General features: G+C 37.8%; 1 protein-coding gene across 2 annotated transcripts in view; it reads right to left on the bottom strand.

Annotated features, from left to right (window-relative positions):
- The window catches only part of WDR44 (WD repeat domain 44), a 76782-nt gene that overhangs the window by 16454 nt on the left and 39141 nt on the right, over positions 1–21187 (bottom strand). For both annotated transcript variants that reach the window (XM_021080420.1, XM_021080421.1), the window contains 6 exons: positions 20203–20339; positions 18860–18943; positions 13396–13502; positions 12183–12334; positions 10324–10462; positions 8368–8432 (listed from right to left, as the gene is read on the bottom strand). In XM_021080420.1, the coding sequence (XP_020936079.1) occupies positions 8368–8432; positions 10324–10462; positions 12183–12334; positions 13396–13502; positions 18860–18943; positions 20203–20339 (684 nt within the window). The remainder of the gene's footprint in view (positions 1–8367; positions 8433–10323; positions 10463–12182; positions 12335–13395; positions 13503–18859; positions 18944–20202; positions 20340–21187) is intronic.

Below are 21187 nucleotides of genomic sequence, written 5' to 3'. Positions count from 1 at the left end.
CATTTTATTAATTCCTTAGCATATTCCCTCTAACAGTGATTCCAGATCTTTTTTTCTCTTAAACATCCCTCTTCTTTTCCTTGTACTCTACACTATTTCAAAATACTCAGATAATGTATTTTTGATTATAAGGTAATACATGCTCAGTACATACAATTCAGAAAACATAGGAAGTAGGAAAACTAAAATTAAAACCACCTATAATCTACTAAAATTTTGACCATCTTCAATCTTTCTTTTTTTAAAAGCATAATTGAAATCATATTGTACATATGACTCAGTATCTTCCTTTTTATTTTACATGAACACTTTCTGTATCTCACTCTCTGGAAACACTTACTAGCTGCATATGGATACACCATAATCTAATCATTTCCAATTTACTGGTCATTTAGAATTTCCAATGTTTTGCTAAATATTAAATAGCAATTCAGTGAACATCCTAGAACATGAATCTTTATCCCTATTTTATTACTTGTTTATCCTAACATAAGGGGGAAAGGCTTAAACTGGAGTCTTTTATAGTATCTTCTGTTGTTTGTCTTAAAATCAGGCAAGTTTACTAACAAAAATTTTAGCAACATAGGTAAGTATAAAGAATCAAATAAAAATGACCTAAAACCCTACTACCATAACTACTAGCTATAATTTAGTGTTTTTCCTTTAGGTTTTTAAATCTATAAATATTAATAGGTATTTTTAGTCAAAATTAGGATAATACATCTAATTTTTCATTCTGTTTTTTTTTCAATTAGTATTTCACTTAGAATGTTTTTAATGTCATTAAAGAGACTTTGAAAAGAATTTAAGGACTGCAAAGTATTCTACTGTATGGATTATACGACAGCTTTTATTTTCCAACTATTACAAATTTAGTTTGTTCAATTTTTAGCTGTTGTGAGAATACTAATATGAAAATCATTTTACTTACATCTTTGGGTATATACGATTATTTCTTTATGACAGATTTTTAAAGGTAGAATTATCAAGTGAAACATTGTATCTTTTATCTATATCTGTACTTCTGTATCTGAATAGATAATCTATATGTAGACAGATACATCTCTATATAAATACAATATGTATATAAAACTTTATTGTGAACATTTCTAATATACACAGAAGTAGACAGAATAATAATAAATAGTATAATGAACTGTATGCATCCTTAATTTTTTCTTTTCTCGGCTGCCTGGTGGCAAAGGGGTTCCCTGGCCAGAGATCAGATCCCAGCTGCAGTTGCAAACTACACAGCAGCTACAGCAACGTTAGATCCTTTAACCCACTGTGCTGGGTCAGGGATTGAACCTGTGGTGGCGCTGCAGAGACACTGCCTATCCCACTGCACCACAGAGGGAACTCCACATCTTATCACCTGCTTTAATGACTATCAACATCTTACTCACCTTGTTTTATCAATCCTCCCGCTTTTATGTATTTGCTTCTTTTTGCTGACGCATTTAAAGGAAGATCTAAATACCATTGATTTTATCAGTAAATATTCTATGTGACTCTCTAATATCTCTTTTAAATACAGCTACAATTATATTATACCTAAGAAAATTCCATTTGTACCGTCTAATATCAAATCCATATTCAAATATCCTGATTATCTAAAAATGTTTTAAAGTTGGACTGCTTTGAATTGTAAGCCTTTTTCTTTCTTTCTTTCTTTCAGCTGCAACCACATGTGCAAGTACCTGGGCCAGGAATTGAAGCTGTGCCGCAGCAGTGACGTGAGCTGCTGCAGTGACAATGCCAGACCCTTAATCTGCTGAGCCACTAGGGAAATCTGCCTTTTGATACTTCTTAACACTTACTATATACCAGATATTGTATTGGTTACCTGAAATATTCAAAATAAATATTTCATATCTGCTTACAATCTCTTTTCAGTATTTAAAAGCCAGAATGAGGAGTTCCCATTGTGGCTCAGCAGTAACAAATCTGACTGTATCCATAAAAACCAGGATGAGCCTTTTAAAATAAGTCAGATTATGTCATCCTCTGTTCAAAAACCCTCCACTGGCTTGGTTCTCAGAGCAAAAGCCAAAGTCCTTGCAGTGGTCTACACATTATAAATGCCCCATCTACACCTCTGGGACTTCATTTTCTACTACCCTTCCCTTTGCTCACTGGCTCCACCTACCCAGGCTTCAATGCTATTTCTTTTTTTCTTTCTTTCTTTCTTTTTTTTTTTTTTTTTTTTTTTTTGCTTTTTAGGGCCACACCCATGGCATAATGGAAGTCCCCAGGCTAGGGGTTGAATTGGAGCTATAGCTGGCGGGCTACGTCAGAGCCACAGCAACGTGGGAGCTAAGCCACATCTGTGACCTATACCACCGCTTGCGGCAACACCGGATCCTTGACCCACTGAGCAAGGCCAGGGATCAAACCTGCATCCTCATGGATACTAGTCCGATTCATTTCTGCTGCACCACAAGGGGAACTCCCTCAATGCTATTTCTTGAACATACCAGGACTTACTCTGGTTTACTGCAGTTTCACTTGCTGTTTCCTCTACTGGGAATGTTGTTTTTCCTCCAGATGATTCCTTCCTTCACCACCTTCAAATTGTTCTCAGATGACATCTTAGTGAAGCTTTCCTGTCTATTTATTTACCTCCTGTTATCCCATTTTATCTGCTTTATTTTTCTCCATGAAATTTATCACTTTTAATATAACATTTACTTATTCTGTTTCTGTCTCCCATCACTAGAATAAGCTTCATAACAATAGATTTTTTTTGTTTCTTTTATTCACTACTATATTCCCAACTTCTAGAATAGTGAATACATGGAATCTACAAAGGGTCTGACCATTTCTGCTGTGGTGGGGACAACCAAGTGCCTCAGAACATAAGGTTTACAAAGGGGAAGGGTAGGAAATAACAATGAGAGCTGAAGTCAGGCTGACTTCTGAAAGACTGAGTCATCTAAGAAATTTAGACTTAATTCTATAGGGGGGAAAAAAAAAACAAAGGAGCACTTAAACTGGAGAGCAACATGATCAGATTTGCTTTATGGGAAAGTAATTCTGTTGGCAGTGTAGATGAAAGACTGGAATCTGGGAGAACAGCTATAATGGTCCAGGTAAGAGATAAAGGCCTGGATTGTAGCACTGGAAATGAAAGGAATGGCTAGATTCCAAAGACATTTCTGAGATCAAACAGACGGGATTTGGTAAATGAGCAGACACTAAAGGGAGAGGAGAGGGTAAAAAGTGATCACACTTTCTAACTCAGGAGATAGTATGGATGTTAAACAATGAACTGATATCAAACAGGTATACCATCAAAGGGGTAGTCTTCTTGGGGAAATGATACTGTTTGGGGCATATATTATCATTGTTGGTGTCAGTCTGTACCCATGCATTGCTCCTTGGCATGAAGTGTCCATTGCATCTTTACATTTTCAGTAGCTAACACACTGTCGACTTTTAATAATTATTTGTTGACCGAACCAAATCTAAACCAATGCATATTTTTAATAAAATGCTGCATATGTACAATTTCACAAAATTTACCTCTCATTCCCATACAGTTAATTCCTTAATCTAAGTTTTAGACTCTGATGATTTTGAAGGGGATCAGAATATGTCACCCCAAAATATACCCCTTTGCCTAAGGATTATTTTGAGCTGAAGGCAAGTGAGAAGAAACCAACACAAGCACAAGAAAAAGTGTCTGCCTCCCCCTTTCTACCTGAAAGCAGAGCATAAAATGCCTTTTGTGACAGTGTCTCCCCCTTACTTCTCCCTTACCAGGAAGTGAAGGACGAATCTCATCTACCTAAATAGAACCTTACTAAATAACCCTTATCTTCTGTTAGTTTCCGCTAGTAGATTTACCATCTCCTAAAAATCTAAACCCCTTTTGGTCTTGTCACTTTTCCATAAAATTATTGTTCTTCGTTAAAATGATAATATAAGCCTCCATATGCATACATAATAAGGTTTCTCTTAATCTGTCTTTTGTCAGGTTATTTTGTAAATCCTAGCCATAGAACCTAAGAGGTTTTACAATCTACTCTCAAAAATTCTAAGCAGAAGTTAAATGCTGTAACATCAATATTGACGTTCCAATAATCAAGCAAACCAAACGTGGATAGACTTACCCAAGAAAAAACATTAATTTTTAGGTAAACAGCATACTTATTAGGACATCTAGTGTCAAGACATGTTACATGTCTCTAGCATAATGGAGTAAACTAAAGATGCCCCTTTTCCTTTTTTCCTTATGTGTACTGAGTTACTTTTGGAAATCAATAGAAATAGAGAGTGAAATAGCCAGAATTTTAGGCTTGGTGTAACCAATGAGTAGGTAGGTGAGTGATCTTGGGTGTGTCGCTCTGTATGTCCAACTGTACAAGAGATACTTTTATGTATTCTACTTTACATTGATGCTAAGAAGGCAAGAATAAGAACATAATTCAAAAGAGTTTATCACAAGAAAAAAGAAAAAAAGAAGGAGTTCCCGTGTGGCTCAGTGGTTAACTAACTCGACTAGCATCCACGAGGACTCCAGTTTGATCCCTGGCCTCATTCAGTGGGTTAAGGATCCAGCATTGTCGTGAGCTGTGGTGTAGGTTGCAGAAGCGGCTTGGATCCCGCGTTGCTGTGGCTCTGGTGTAGGTCAACAGTTACAGCTCCGATTCAACCCCCAGCCTGGGAACCTCCATATGCTGCGAGTGCGGCCCTAAAAAGACAAAAAAAAAAAAAAAAAAAGGGCACATATAAGGAAAATAAACTCCACTGTGCTTATTGTGCTTCATTGCAGCAAGTACAGGTTCAAAGATAATATCAGATACCAAACTCCAAAGGCTTATGAAATAGAGGCCTCTTTCAACTGCCCGCATATAGAAAGACAGACATGAAAGAAGAAACCTCAATCTTTTCCTGAAAACGACAGGTACAAATGATACTCAACTACTTCAGAATAAAAGCTCAGTACCCTGGGGGTGGGGTGGGGGGGGCCGTACTTTTTGAGTCAAAGAACTACTATGCTCCTCATTTAAAAGGCCATCTATTCAAACAAGATTGGGAGTTACTTGGGTTTTTTTGTGAAGTCAAGGTGGGGGTGGGAATGGAAGTAATTAATAATCTGTAAGTAGGATTATTAAAATAAGCATAATACAAGATGGTACAAATAGTCCCTGTTTTTAATAGTAATTAATGCCTGGAAATTCTACGGTGAATTAAACTGATAAAAGCAACCCCTCTTCTCCCAAAGCAAAGTGGTTAAAATTTTTACCACTACACTGATCAGTGAAGGATTTATGGAAGAAGTAGGCCTTGAAGAATGGGCAAAGTTTCGAGTTGAAAAAAGGGAGATTGCAGGCATCCAGCTAAGGGCAATAGTGAATAAAAGGCACAGAAGCAGGAATTCAACACTGCTTCAGGCCTACCACAGTCAGGCATGGAGTCAGGTTCCAAGAATAAGATCTGTAAAGTACAGTTATTTGCCTTAAATCAGCCCTGAGCCTAGCCAGCGAGACAAACTGCCAAGGAAGACGTGGTAAGTAATTATCAATGTCAAAGTGCATATGACGTACTGTCAGGATACAAGTGAGGAATAATTTTGTCTGCCCGATTCATGGAAAATAATAAGACATTTGAGCTAAATCTTGAAGGATGAGTAGGGCTTTGCTCTGTGAGAAAAGGGGACAGGGAAGGCATTTCTGGCAAAGCAAACAACATGAATAAAGACATGAAAGTGAAAGAGTATTTAGGGTACAGATCTGTATCTGGCATGGCCAGTAGGATGCAAAGGTATTAAGGAATTAGAACTGAGTTAAAAAAGGTAAGATGAGGTAATATCAGGAAGGACCTTATTCTGTAGGTGACAAGGAGCCATTTTAAATCACAAAATGACATAGTCAGATCTGTATTTTGAGGGGAAAAAAAAGCTGTTGGCAGTAGAGATCAGAGACAGAAAACTAGGAGGCTGCAGCAAGCATTTAGGGGTCAAGGGCCAGGATGATGTGAGTGATGACAGGACAGATTCCACAGGCATTTGTAGAAGGAGGCAGAGAGAATCGAACTTTTAACTAATTTGATATGTGGGCAAGGAAGAAGACATAATAGTATTTCTGGTTGAGTTGAAAAGGTCACTTGTGGATATTGATGCCATTAAAGAAGGTTCAAAAGAGGAGAAGCAGGGTTGTGGGGAGATGATAATAAACATATTTCCACGAATGACCATTAACGTCTAACCAGCTGCTCAGGTCGGATACCTGAGAAGCATCCTAGGCTACTCACTTACTAGCCCAGCTAGTCAGCTAGTCAGTCATCAAGTCCTTCTTTTATACTTGGCAGCTCCTCTTTATGGTTGCCAGACTCACTGCTATCATATTCTATCATGATTGAAGTACTCATTTCTCTCCTAGGTTGAGAGCCTCTTAAGTGGTCTCCCTATCCCTAGCCTGGGGCCCCCATCCAATTTATCTTTTACATTGCTACCAGAATGCTCTTTCCAAAACAAAAATCCAAACACTTTAATTAAGCTTCCAATTCAAACCCCTCAAAGCCCATCCTCCCCCAGTACCTGGAGGATAACGATCATATGTCTTGGTTTAACACAAAAAGCCATTTAAAATTCCAGTCTTGCCCGCCTGCCCTACAACTTTCACACATGTACCCTTTGGTCCAGCCAGGGTACCTTTAACATGCCACAGGGTTTCAGCCTCTGTGCCTTTGCACTTGCTATTTGTCCCTGATATGCCCCTTCCTTCCTTCTCTCACATAGTTAACTCCTTGTTCTAAGCCTCCAGGGAGCTTTTCCTGGCACCCTGACTCATAAGGCTAGCTTGTATACTTGTGTAGTACCTTCTATTGAATATTACCATACAATGCTATAACTGCAGATATATTTATTTCACTAGTCAGCAAGGTCCCTGAGGTCAGAGAATATTTCTCATTTGATTTTGCAGAATCTAGCAGCGTCGGGCACATATAACAGGCACTCAAAAAACATTTGTTGAGGGAGTTTAGTTTCAGACATATTAATTGATGTGCTTGAAGACCATGCAGGTGTAAAGAGTCTATATATATTGTTATGTGAAAGTGCAGCACACACAGTAAGATTTCATTGTTGTCTAAAAAACATAAAGCTATTGAAAGGAAACATGAATTATGAAGCTAAAGCCAGTTCAGGACTGGAGGCAGCGAGTGAATATATCAACTGAGAATGGCCAAAGGACAGAACCCTGAGAAGCAGCAACATTTCAGGGGGTGGAAGAAGAAGAGGTAAGCAGGGATATAGGAGAAAAACAAGGAAACATGGAACCAAGGAAAGCTGAGAGGAGTATATTGAGAGTAGGGAAAAATTAGTGTCAAATACTACAGAGCCAATGAAATCCCAGGAAAATATGTTGAGTAGGTGGACATTTTAGGTTCTCTTTGTTTACACAAGAAGCACAGGAGAGAGTTTAGAATAATACTTTGCACTCTGCTTTCTAGCTTTAAAATGGGTTATATTTAACCTCCCAGCTCTGAGACCAAATAAAAATCATTAAGATATTTTCAACCACCTGACACTGGACTAAAGCATTTATTAAACCAAGAAGATGGAAAAATTAAAATATTTCAGTATCTTTTTTCTTTCCTTAATTACCTCTTATTCAGGTATCTGTTACTATTATTATTTTTTAAATATCTAACATGAATTGGAGGGGAGGTAATTTTTTAAGTTTATGTTCGTATAGTAACTTGACTAATATTAATTACTATCTGACAACCTTTATTTATTTATTTATTTATTTATTTATTTATTTTTTTTTTTGTCTTTTTGTCTTTTGTTGTTGTTGTTGCTATCTCTTGGGCCGCTTCCGTGGCATATGGAGGTTCCCAGGCTAGGGGTTGAATCGGAGCTGTAGCCACCAGCCTACGCCAGAGCCACAGCAACGCGGGATCCAAGCCGCATCTGCGACCTACACCACAGCTCACGGCAACGCCGGATCGTTAACCCACTGAGCAAGGGCAGGGACCGAACCCGCGACCTCATGGTTCCTAGTCGGATTCGTTAACCACTGCGCCACGACGGGAACTCCTATTTATTTATTTGTTTTGGCTGCCCCCTCAGCATGTGGAAGTTCCCGGGCCAGGGATCAAACCTGCGCCACAGCATTGACCCCAGCCACAACAGTGACAATGCTGGGTCCTTAACCTGCTGTGCCACAAGGGAACTCCTGATAACCTTTAAACATCACAATTTTTCATTTACCAATTCTAATAGAAAAAACTCTCATTTCTAATGCACCTCAATTTTAAATGCTTTCATGCACCTATAACGCCTGATAAATAATTAGGTACCTTATGGTAAACAAATCATAGCATGTAACAATAGTAACCATAAAATAATGAACATACCCCTGTATCTGTATCAGATTTTGATGAATTTAGACTTTCCTGAGAAGGTGATGGGGACACACGTCCTAAAACAACACAATAATTGTAAAAAGGCATGTATGTACACAAATGTGTACACACACACACACAAACACATACACAAAACATCAATCAAAAATAATAATATAGTAACACCTAATTAAAAGTCATAGAATATATCATTCTGGAAAAATACACTTTTCCAAACAAGCGAAGCAATAACTCTTAGGCACCAAAATATATCACGTTAATATAAAATCTTTATAAAGTGGCTTACCATTTCCCCAATTTAATACTGTTAAATCCTCATTCATTGAGAAGACATTTCTGTCAATCATAAATTTTAGCAAGATGAACAATAAAAGGGCAGAAAGGGTCTGGGCTAAGGTAAGTCTCAATGGCCACTGAAAATAGTCTTATTCCACTTCAGGCAGGGCAGTAAAAGAAATGTACAATAAGCAGAGTTTTATTTTTATCATCTCATTATCATCTTTTTTTTTGTTTTGACCATGTCTATGGCAACATGTGGAAGTTCCTGGGCCAGGGATCAAACCCGAGCTACAGCAGTGACAACACTAGATCCTTAACCTGCTGAGCCACCAGGAAACTCCCATTATCATCTTGAATTATGTATTATATTACAAACAACTCCACAGAGCTATTTAAGTATATGGGCCTTGCTGGCCAGTTTAGTGGCTCTCCCTAGACGGCTATGTTTCTCAAACTGCTGCTTCAACTATACTTTATACTTTCATCCACATTCACTTCTATTCTCCTTTCTCCCATCCCTTAACTTCTTATGTCTGGCCTTGGATGATTGGGTGAGGAGGGATTTGTGCGGAAAATGTATTGCAGTTAAATAATAACAGTAATTATAAGAAAAGAATCCACAAACTTAAAGCTCTTATTTACATCAATTCTACAGACTTTGATGATAACATGATACAGAAATATTTTACATAGTTGTAATCATTGTGTACATGCATTATGTTCTGTTTTCTCTTTTCCATTTAACCTAGTTTCATATACCCTTTAACACACTGACAAATCAAATTTACTTTCTTCTTTTCTCTTTTTCTTTTTAGGGCAATACCTGTGGCATGTGGAAGTTCCCGGGGTAGGGCTTAAATAGGAGCTGCAGCTGCCGGCCTACACCACGGCTTGTAGCAAAGCTGGATCCTTAACCCACTGAGCTAGGCCAGGGATCAAACCCACATCCTCACGGACACTATGTCGGGTTCTTAATGCTCAGAGCTACAACGTGAACTCCATGTTTACTTTCCATGGCTATGTTTCCTTAATCATTCTTTACTTATTAGATGTATACATTATTCTCATTCTTTTTCTAGATTAATCAGATATTTCATTTTAACCTAGGAGAGAAGTGAAGGTTGCCAGGGGAAACCAAATAACTCTGTTTGCAGCAGTTAATTAATTATTATCATTATTGTCTTTTTAGGGCTGCACTCATGGCATATGGAGGTTCCCAGGCTAGGGGTCAAATCGGAGCTGTAGCTGCCAGCCTACACCACAGCCACAGCAACACGGGACCTGAGCCACGTCTGCGACCTACACCACAACTCATGGCAATACCAGATCCTTAACCCACTGATCGAGGCCAGGGGTTGACCCCATGTCCTCATGGATACTAGTCGGGTTTGTTAACCACTGAGCCACGATGGGAACTCCAGCAGTTGATTAATTTAACACTGCACTACACCTGAAAAGAGATAAAAGTCAAAAATTTTGTGGTGGCTTTTTTCACTAAGTTTAGATGCTTTTTGCTGTTGACTTTGGTTTTATTCTAGGTTTGTGGCTTTTATGGAAAGTAGTGGTTGCTGCAAATGATTGCCAAATAAGAAGATATTATTATACCTAAAATATAAAAATGTTGGATGTCTCTACATTTTTTAAAGCCCACCAATAAATGAGTAATACCTTCGGTATTATATTTCATTCGCATATTGTTGAAGTAGTCGAAAGCATTTTTTAAAGCCCATATTCTTACTACATTGTCTTGTCCAGCTGAGGCAAGTAATCTGCCACAGTGAGAAAATTTCATGGTCCAAACAGCTCCCTATGGAAACAAAGGAAGGTTCAAAGTCATTACTTTAAAAGTTAAGACATTATTTTTAAGCCAAAGAAAAAAATTATGCCAAATTATACCTAATAAGATAATGCTCACATCACTAACACCACTTAAGACCAATAGTCCAATGGAGCTATGACAAATAGGGATTTTTAGAAGAGAAGAAGGAAAAGACAGGTGCAGTTTGCCATAATCTAAACTAACAGCTTCAAGATCCCAAATCTTGTCCACATGTTAATGGAAATGGGAGCTCTGAAGTGGCCAGAGATCGTCACTGCAAAAGCACAAATCCTAGTTTGAAATCTCAGTCTTCTAGTTGAACATGAGGGTGGGTGGATAGGAGGGAGCACAGCCCTCAGAAAAGAAATAACAACTCCTGACCAGGGCTGAGGAAGAATAAGGTCCACCTTAGCAGTGACCCACATAGCACTGGGCATTCAGAAGTGCTGGAGTGATGTGGTTTCATTCTGTTTTCCTCCCCAGAAATAAAGTTTTGCAGCATTATGACTAAACTTCCCAGATAGATACTGAAAAGAGTGGAAAAGTATGTGTATGTTGGAGTTGGAAGGGGTAAAAGAATGTGAATCCTTGAAGTGGAAAGGCCAAATCCTATTATAATACACATCTATGCAGATCAAAAAGATTATCTAAATTAGAGGCAATAGCTTATTTTCTAGAATAACACTCATTTCCGCAAAATTCAAGCACGTTAAGAAATCTGTCATTCGAAGTCTACTATAATGAGATTTTACTTAAAACTGGAAATAATGAAAGAGAATCTACAGTACAAGGAAATTCATGGAGATTCCTTAAGGAAGTTATTATAACCAACTCAAACATTTAATGCATGGATTATAAGCAGCAAAATTTAAATTCGAATCTGACTGCCATCTGATTATGTGTGAGTCAACTTTCAGATTAAATCTAAATAGACAAGCAAACCCCTGATCAAGGACCTATAGCATCACTTATCCAGTTCTGAGTTTATTACTGCCTTCCCTGTGTTCCTGGCATTTTCAGGGGTAACTGCAATGTAATTTGTGAACTTTATATGTACTTTGGTACATTTTAACTCTGATAGACAACTTGTACCTCTACCTCTCTCCTTGTTCTGGCTGTTACTTTACAAAATATATTGAGCTTCCGAAATATTTGTATAAATTATTTAAAACATCGGGGAACATTTTAAACATTTTTCTTTTTCTTTTTTTTTTTTTTTTGTCTTTTTGCCATTTCTTGGGCCGCTCCTGCGGCATATGGAGGTTCCCAGGCTAGGGGTCTAATCGGAGCTGTAGCTGCCAGCCTATGCCAGAGCCACAGCAACGCGGGATCCGAGCCGCGTCTGCGACCTACACCACAGCTCTTGGCAACGCCAGATCCTTAACCCACTGAGTGAGGCCAGGAATCAAACCTGGAACCTCATGGTTCCTAGTCGGATTCGTTAACCACTGCACCACGATGGGAACTCCCTAAACATTTTTCAAAGTGACAGATCATCTATAGGGTTTACTTATTCAAAAATTCACTTCTTAAACAATTCAGAGACAGACTTTACATTACCTATTCATTAAATCATATTAATATCAATTCATTCTTCTTGGGTCAGGCTAGCAGAATTCCGTACATAAGAAGACATCAGCTTTACAGAAGCCAAAGTATTTATCTCAATGAAGATAGAATCAATCCTGAAAATAAAAAGGTTTCTTACCATATGTTCACCACTAAGATCTTGTACCACTTTGATCTGATCAAAATCATATGGTCCTTTGAAGCCATGCGCTGCTTTGAATTTAACTGGTCTTGTGTATGGCATTCCTTCATCATCACTTGAAGAAGGATCATCTTGATCAGTATGAAACACTGAATAGAAAAGCAAAAGACATCATCACCAGCTAATGTAGATACTGCTACTATCATATTTTCATATCTACCATGAGAAAATTCACCAAATGGAAAAGCAAAATCTATTACTAAATATCATACTGGTTAACAGCATGGAGTCCGGTACCAGACTGCCTGGGTCCAAATCCAGCACTGTCATTTATTAACTGTGTACCTGTGGGCAAGGTACTTGAACTTTCTGGGCCTTACTTTTCCCATCTATAAAATAGAGGTAATAATGGTACTTACCTCATAGAGTTTTTAAGAGGATTAAATGAGTTAACAGAGGTGAAAGTCTTAGAACAGTGTCTGGCACAGAAATTAAATATAAATGTTTAAATAAATAAAACAAATTGGAAGTTCCCATTGTGGCTCAGCGATAGTATCCGTGAGGATGTAAGTTCGATCCTTGGCCTCGCTCAGTGGGTTGAGAATCTGGCATTGCCGTGAACTGCAACGTAGGTCATAGACCCGGCTCGGATCTGGTGTTGCTGTGGCTGTGGTGTAGGCCGGCAGCTGTAGCTCCAACTCAACCCCTAGCCAGGGAACTTCCATATGCTGTGGGTGCGACTCTAAAAAAGCCAAAAAAAAAAAAAAAAAAAAAAAACCACAAACAAACAAAAAAACCCCCCTAAACCCTCAAAAACCAAACAACCCCCCCCCCACAAATGAGTACAATTACTACGAAGGTAAAGGAAGTTAAGGTCTGTGGAAATTTAGAAAATCTACCTAAATTTGACAATATTTATAAAAACTAAACAACCTTACAAAACTAATTTACAACTGACTATTGAATACTCAACTCTTCCAGGTTTCCACAGTCACAAAATATGTACAAATTCATGTTTAAGATGCATAAATTCATTTTTCCTATTCATAAAATTGATAGTGAGAGTAACACAATTTACTGAAATGCTATGATATTAGCTATAAAAGTTTATTACTTTCAATAAAATAGAATGCTTCATATAAACTATAGGCTAAATTTAAATTATCACAAATCAATTAAATATTCAGTTGAAATGTTCTATTTCACTTACCTTCGTCTCTAACACTTTTAACTTTATTTACAGCACGTTCACCATATTCCTCAGCAAGGTGCTTTGCTCTCTTTACTGATTTCCCTAGGAACTTCTTTAGTTGAGTCCTTATCAAAAATACAAAAAAAAAAAAAACCTTTGAAATTACTTCTTATTAATTCGACTAACTGTAAAAGTTCAACAATTCACAGATAATCTCATGAACTGTGACTGGTAAGTATATTATTTTGAAATAACTCCTTTTTTATTTAAATAGCAGGTATCTGAGTTTCCAAATCTCTTGATGGAATAAATATATTCAAGTCCTACAAAGGAAATACAGGCAACTCCCCCCCCCAATGTACAATATCATGTCCCCTAGAGCATTCATTTTCAATGGTGAATAATAATCACTTGGAAATGGAGAGGGAGGGGGTGCTTAAAGTGCAGGTCATCTGATTTAGAGGATCTAGGGTGAGGCCATGAATCCACAGTGAGAATTGTTTTGTTTCGACTGCTTTAGGGAGTCATCCTTAAAAACACATTTTACCAATAAAAAGAAAATGTAAAGAGTTATTTACTTACAAACTAAAATGCTTTGGTAGCCTAAGATGCCCCTTGTCCCTTCTCTTTCCATTTAGGTATTTGCATGCAAGAGTTAGGCTGAGCTTTCCCAGTAGGTATTTCCAAACACAATGTAATGCAAATATGCATCTTAAACTTCCATAAATAGGACTTACTTATTGCTTTTTCCAATTATGTAATGTCTCGAATTTCACATATTAAAATTATAAAAAACAAAGCACCATATATGATATTTAAAACCAAAACAGAATGTATAAACCAGGGGTAAATTTTCACCAATTCATGAGAGATCATGATATTAAGGACTGTATTTGAAAAAGTTGCCAAGCATATATACAAAGGTGTTCACTGTAGCATTGTTTGGAATTGGTAAAAAGCAGAAATAGGGAGTTCCCGTCGTGGCGCAGTGGTTAACGAATCCGACTAGGAACCATGAGGTTGCGGGTTCGGTCCCTGCCCTTGCTCAGTGGGTTAACGATCCGGCGTTGCCGTGAGCTGTGGTGTAGGTCGCAGACGCGGCTCGGATCCCTCGTTGCTGTGGCTCTGGCGTAGGCCGGAGGCTACAGCTCCGACTGGACCCCTAGCCTGGGAACCTCCACATGCCGCGGAGCGGCTCTAGAAATGGCAAAAAGACAAAAAAAAAAAAAAAAAAAAAAAAAAAAAGCAGAAATAAACCATTGACAAAGGAATGGATAAATAAGTTATGGTTTATCCTTACAATGGGATGCCATAAAATAAATGGGACAAATCTCAGTTCTTTAATGTACCAAGCTCTTAGTCACCTCAGGGACTTTGGACACCTGCTTATTTCTGCCTGGAACACTCTTCCCCTGGCTAATTTCTACCCATCTTTTAGGTCTCAAACCAAACAGCTCTTTTAAAAAGGCCGTCCTTGACTATTTAGAACAAATTTTCCTGTTATACACTCCCATAGCACCCCATATATTCTTTTCTAGTAATTACTATAAACATAGATTTATCTGTGCAATTATATGTTTAGTGTCTGTATCTCTTATTTAACTGGAAGGTAGAGACTATTTAACTATGAGGGTAGAGACTATGATTTCTTTTTTTTAATTTAATTTATTTTATTTGTCCTTTTAGGGCCACACCTGCGGCACATGGAGGTTCCCAGGCTAGGGGTCTAATCAGAGCTGTTGCTGCCGGCCTACACCACAGCCACAGCAACACGGGATCCAAGCCGTGTCTGTGACCTACATGACAGCTCACGGCAACACTGGATCCTTAACCCACTGAGCTAAGCCAGGGATCGAACCTGCAATCTCATGGTTCCTAGTCAGATTCATTTCTGCTGCGCCACGAGAGGAACTCCATGATTTCTTTCTAATTACTGAAACTGCAGCACCAAATGCCCATGTCTATCTGACAGAAAGACTATAATATACTTCTCTTGGCACTGATATGAAGAGATATCTATTACATACTAGGTTTTTTTTAAAAAGTTGACCAACTATAGACACAGTATAGCCTCACTTTTGTGAGAAAAAAATTCTACGGCAAATATATCTAATGATTATTTGGGGGGGTGAGAGCATGAAAGACTTCCATTTTCTTTTTTACCCATTTCTGTATTACTTTTGATAATCAGAAAACACAGATGATACGCCTTTGAGATATAGTTGATTTATAATATTATATTAGTTTCAGGTGCACAACATACTAATTCAAGCTTTTTACAGACTGTACTTCATTTAAAGTTATTATAAAATAGTGGCTATAAGTCCCCATGCTGTACAATATATTCTTATAGCTTCATTATTTTATACATAGTAGTTTGTACCTCCTAATCCCCTATCCTTATCTTGTCCCTTCCTGATTCCCTCTCCCCACTGGTAACCACTAGTTTGTTCTCTTATCTGTGATACAGATATAGAGATTAAAAACAGAAAAACCATGGGCAAAAGACCTGAATAGACATTTCTCCAAAGAAGATATACAGATGGCCAACAAACACATGAAAAAATGCTCAACATCGCTGATTATAAGAGAAATGCAAATCAAAACTACCATGAGATACCACCTCACACCAGTCCAAATGGCCATCATTAATAAATCCACAAATAACAAGTGCTGGAGGGGTTGTGGAGAAAAGGGAACCCTCCTGCACTCTTGGTGGGAATGTAAACTGGTACAGCCACTACGGAGAACAGTTTGGAGATACCTTAGAAAGCTATACATAGAACTTCCATATAACCCCGCAATCCCACTCTTGGGCATCTATCCGGACAAAACTCTACTTAAAAGAGACACATGCACCCGCATGTTCATTGCAGCACTATTCACAATAGCCAGGACATGGAAACAACCCAAATGTCCATCGACAGATGATTGGATTCGGAAGATGTGGTATATATACACAACGGAATACTACTCAGCCATAAAAAAGAATGACATAACGCCATTTGCAGCAACATGGATGGAACTAGAGAATCTCATAATGAGTGAAATAAGCCAGAAAGACAAAGACAAATACCATATGATATCACTTATAACTGGAATCTAATATCCAGCACAAATGAACATCTCCTCAGAAAAGAAAATCATGGACTTGGAGAAAAGACTTGTGGCTGCCTGATGGGAGGGGGAGGGAGTGGGAGGGATGGGGAGCTTGGGCTTATCAGACACAACTTAGAATAGATTTACAAGGAGATCCTGCTGAATAGCATTGAGAACTTTATCTAGATACTCATGTTGCAACAGAAGAAAGGGTGGGGGAAAAAATGTAATTGTAATGTATACATGTAAGGATAACCTGACCCCCTTGCTGTACAGTGGGAAAATAAAAAAATTATATATAAAAAAAAAACAAAACAGAAAAACCATTTAAAAAAGTTACAGTAAGTCTCTGCTACCTATAACCGAAGTAATATTTTCTGGTTAACTATAGTTTTAGTACTACTTTAAGCAAGAAAACAGATATTTTTAATCTTTTTAGATGAGAACATGTCTAAAATACATGCTTTTGTGCCTTCTTCAATGGCACTTAATGCTCAATAAGTTTCTTTGTTTAATAAATAGAGTCAGTTACTATCTTTATTGTTAACACATTCAAAGCCTCTCATATGGATTGCAAGTAGACCATAATACTGGTTCTCCTCTCAGCCTTCAAAGCAACAGGGTAGGGCTCAGGGAAGTTAGAACCCTGGGCAGACTCTTTTGGCCATGAGCTGCCTCATCAGTTTACCCCACAGTGCAGTGCAAATAATACCACATTCTATATATCACAACATGAGAAGTTGTAAGCACTGCCATGTGGAATGGCTATGCAATGTGAGTCCTTTTATCATTTTCCTGATTCCTCTCTTGCAATCAGATTGTTATCTGACATTCTTATGTGCTGACTTATATGCTGTGACAGTTTGCTGCTTCTATTTTACTCTGAGATCAGCTACCAGATGACCAGATTTTTAAAAAATTATGTAAGAAGTACAAAGGCTTTGAATAAACCTGAGGAGCTTTCCTTTAAAAAAATAAATAATGATTTTTAGTGCATGGGGCATGTGACATCTTTCCTGGACGGATGTCTACGCTTCTGAATAATTCCTAATTCTCTGGTTCCTGATAGTTGCCAGTGCTAGAGAGCCAAAATGCAGATATTTGAGGTGTTATCTATCATATACCTCCATTGGGGGTATATCTTTTCTAAAAAATTTTTTTTCTTTTTTTGTCTTTTTGTCTTTTTAGGGCATATGGAGGTTCCCAAGCTAGGAGTCTAATCGGAGCTGTTGCTGCCGGCCTACACCACAGCCAAAGCAACACCAGATCTGAGCCACATCTGTGCCCTACACCACAGCTCACAGCAATGCCGGATCCTTAACCCACTGAGCGAGACCAGGGATGAAACCTGCAACCTCATGGTTGCTAGTTGGATTCATTTCCGCTGCACCAAGACGGGAACTCCATCTTTTCTAAAAATTTTCAATTCTTTTTTTTTTTCTTTTTTTTTCCTTTTAGGGCTGTACTTGTGGCATATGTAAGTTCCCAGGCTAGGGGCTGAATTGGAGATACAGCTGCCAGCCTACGTCACAGCCACAGCAACACCAGATCTGAGGCGCGTCTGTGACCTACACCACAGCTCACGGCAATGCCAGGTCCTTAACCCACTAAGTAAGGCCAGGGATTGAACCTGCATCCTCATGAACACTAGTTGTGTTCTCAACCTGCTGAGCCACAATAGGAACTCCTCTTAATGCTTCCTTTGCTACACTTCCCACTAGAAAAAGATCAGATCCTTGAGTGGAGATCTTACTCTGGGCCTTTGGCTGAATTGTTGTCAATTAAGTGACTTGCACATAATCAAGTAAAACCTACATGTCCACCACTATGCCAGATTTTTACAGAGGAAAAAGAATGGTGTGATCACAATCCTTTTGCAACATATGGTCTAGTTGTTGAACATGTATTTATCTTATTTTTAAAATCAGAAACCAGTTTTAGCATACAATAAACGGCATATGAAAGTTATATAGACTACAGGTGTCAATGAAATTCAGAAAAGAAAGAAAGTTACTATGAACTGGAGCAGTCAGGAAGAATCTCATATAGTTGGGTTTAGAAAGGCAAATAGGATTTGGAGAGATGAAGAGAAATGGAAAAAGCAAATTCAAGGACAATCAGGTTCTTCTACCAACACTTATGGTATTATACCAACAGAAAAATAATAAAATGAAAAATTTGTTGATGATTTACTGTATGTCAGATGCTATAAAAATGACCAACACAGCCTCAAGAAACTCATAATCTATTGGTTGAGGGCAGGGAGCGGTAGTGGTGAGTGGGCATATAAACTGGACAGAGCATAGATTTAAAACAGTATGGCAGTTCTCATATTTTTTTAACAAAAGCCTGAAATGAAGAAAAGGGATGTGCTGTAACTCACGTTTTCTGTTTTAACCTTCCACCATCAGTATCTGTTTGCTGAGACTGTAACTTCTCTTCATCATCTGACTGTGCTGCGTCATTACTACAAGAAGAAGTCATTTTAAAAAAAGTCTTAGAAATATTTATGTATACTTACTATATAATTAGCTGATCAAAGTAAGGAAAAATGTTAACATATTTTTATATAAGTTTAATTTAAATGATGACCCTGAGAATTTAAAGACTTGAAAGATCAAAGAAAAGACTCTTTAAGCAAGGTGCAATGTACAAAATGCAAATTGAATGCAATTTAGGAACTTATGAAAAACACAAACAAGGCTTTATGATGGGTAAAATGTACCACACAGAATGACAAATTAACTGGTAAATATCTTCCTCCTCATTCATCAGGCACATCATGTGAAAGCTTTGCTTTCACAGAAATTATTTCTTAGTTCTACATACACCTCATAGTAAAGTCAATAATCTCACTCTATATCTACTTTCTGACACTAAAAAGATAATACAATTTCTTTCTTTCTTTCTTTTTGTTTTTTTTTTAGGGCCATACCTGCAGCATATGGAAATTCCCAGGCAGGGGTCAAATCAGAGCTGTAGCTGCAGGCCTACACCACAGCCACAACAATGCCAGATCCAAGCCACATCTATGATCTACACCGCAGCTTGCAGCAATGCCAGATCCTTAACCCACTAAGCAAGGCCAGGGATTGAACCCACATCCTTATGGACACTAGCTGGATTCTTAACCCGTTGAGCCACAAGGGGAACGCCTTATAAAATTTCTGATTCTTAAAGCAAGGTTTCAGAGAACCACGTGTTTACCCCACATTGCTTTTTAGCTTCATATGTTTTAATATTGTCTTTAGTATAATATAAATCATTTTAAAAGAAACCAAATACTATAAGAATATCTATCTATATATATACACACACACACATTTCCCACGTAATTATACAATATTGAGAGAGAACAAAGTTGAATAAATAAAATGTCTCTCTCACACACATACACAGGATTATTTAGCCGTAAAAGGAAGGAGCATAGATTTAAAGCCATTTGTGACAACATGGATGGACCTTAGGAGCATTAAGCTAAAATGAAATAAATCAGAGAAAGACAAATACTGTATGATACCACTTATATGTGGAATCTTAAAAAAAGGAAAACTCACTTTTAAGAAGAGAGAGAACAAAGTTAATATATATATTAACTAACTCTATTTTAATTCTAAATTTAAAAAAAAGACTGAATGAAGCCAAATTAGGGACTGCCATAGTTCATAAACAGAACCACTATGAACGAAATACTACAAATGATTAAGTATTAACGTTAGGCCGTACCTTACATATTCCTTAGTCCTTCTCATGATGTGTAGAGTGAGAGGATTAATACCTGTTGGCAGCTTCTCTTCTGCAAGACTCAAAGGTATTTCTTCTCCAGTGTCCAGGTTTTTAATCATTACACTGGCTAAAATTTCCTGAAGTAAAAAAAAAACACCAAGAGGACCTATAATTTATCTTTTTGAGTCCATGAAATGCTCAAAAAGTTAAGCTAAGGATTTCAAGATACATTCAGTACCATGTATAATATTTTAACATTTTTTGTGATATATAATTCACATACCACAAAATACACTCATTTAAAGCATATAATTCAGTAGTTTTGAGTTCATTCAGAGTTGTGCACAACACTTCTATCTCCCTCAAAAGAAAACGTATGTATATCCATCAGCTGCCATGCCTTATTCCCCTCTCTTCCCAGTCCCTGGCAACCACTAACCTACTTTTTTTCTCTATAGATTTGCCTATTCTGGACAGTTAATATAAATTAAATCATATAGCATGCAGTCTTTTGTGGTTAGCTTCTTTCACTTAGCACGTTTTCAAGGTTCATCCATACTGCAGTTATATATCAGAATTTCATTCCTTTTAATTGCCAAAAAATAGTCCACGTGGATGGATATTATCACATTATATCATCCATTCATCAGTGTAGGACATTTGTATTATTTCCAGACTTTGGCTAGTATGAACACCTATGTACAATTTTTTTAAAAAAATTCTTTTGCACCTTCTACTTTGGTTTTTTTTTTTTTTTTTTTTCTTTTTAGGGCCACACCATGGCATATGGAAGTTCCCAGGCTATGGGTCAAATCAGAGCTGCAGGAGTTCCCGTCGTGGCGCAGTGGTTAAGGAATCCGACTAGGAACCATGAGGTTGCGGGTTCGGTCCCTGCCCTTGCTCAGTGGGTTAACATCCGGCGTTGCCGTGAGCTGTGGTGTAGGTTGCAGACACGGCTCGGATCCCGCGTTGCTGTGGCCCTGGC

The sequence above is a fragment of the Sus scrofa genome, chromosome X, assembly GCF_000003025.6.
Source record: "Sus scrofa isolate TJ Tabasco breed Duroc chromosome X, Sscrofa11.1, whole genome shotgun sequence".
Classification (NCBI taxonomy): Eukaryota; Metazoa; Chordata; class Mammalia; order Artiodactyla; family Suidae; genus Sus; species Sus scrofa.
Note: the sequence above shows the minus strand (reverse complement) of the source record. Positions and strands in the feature narration are given on the sequence as shown.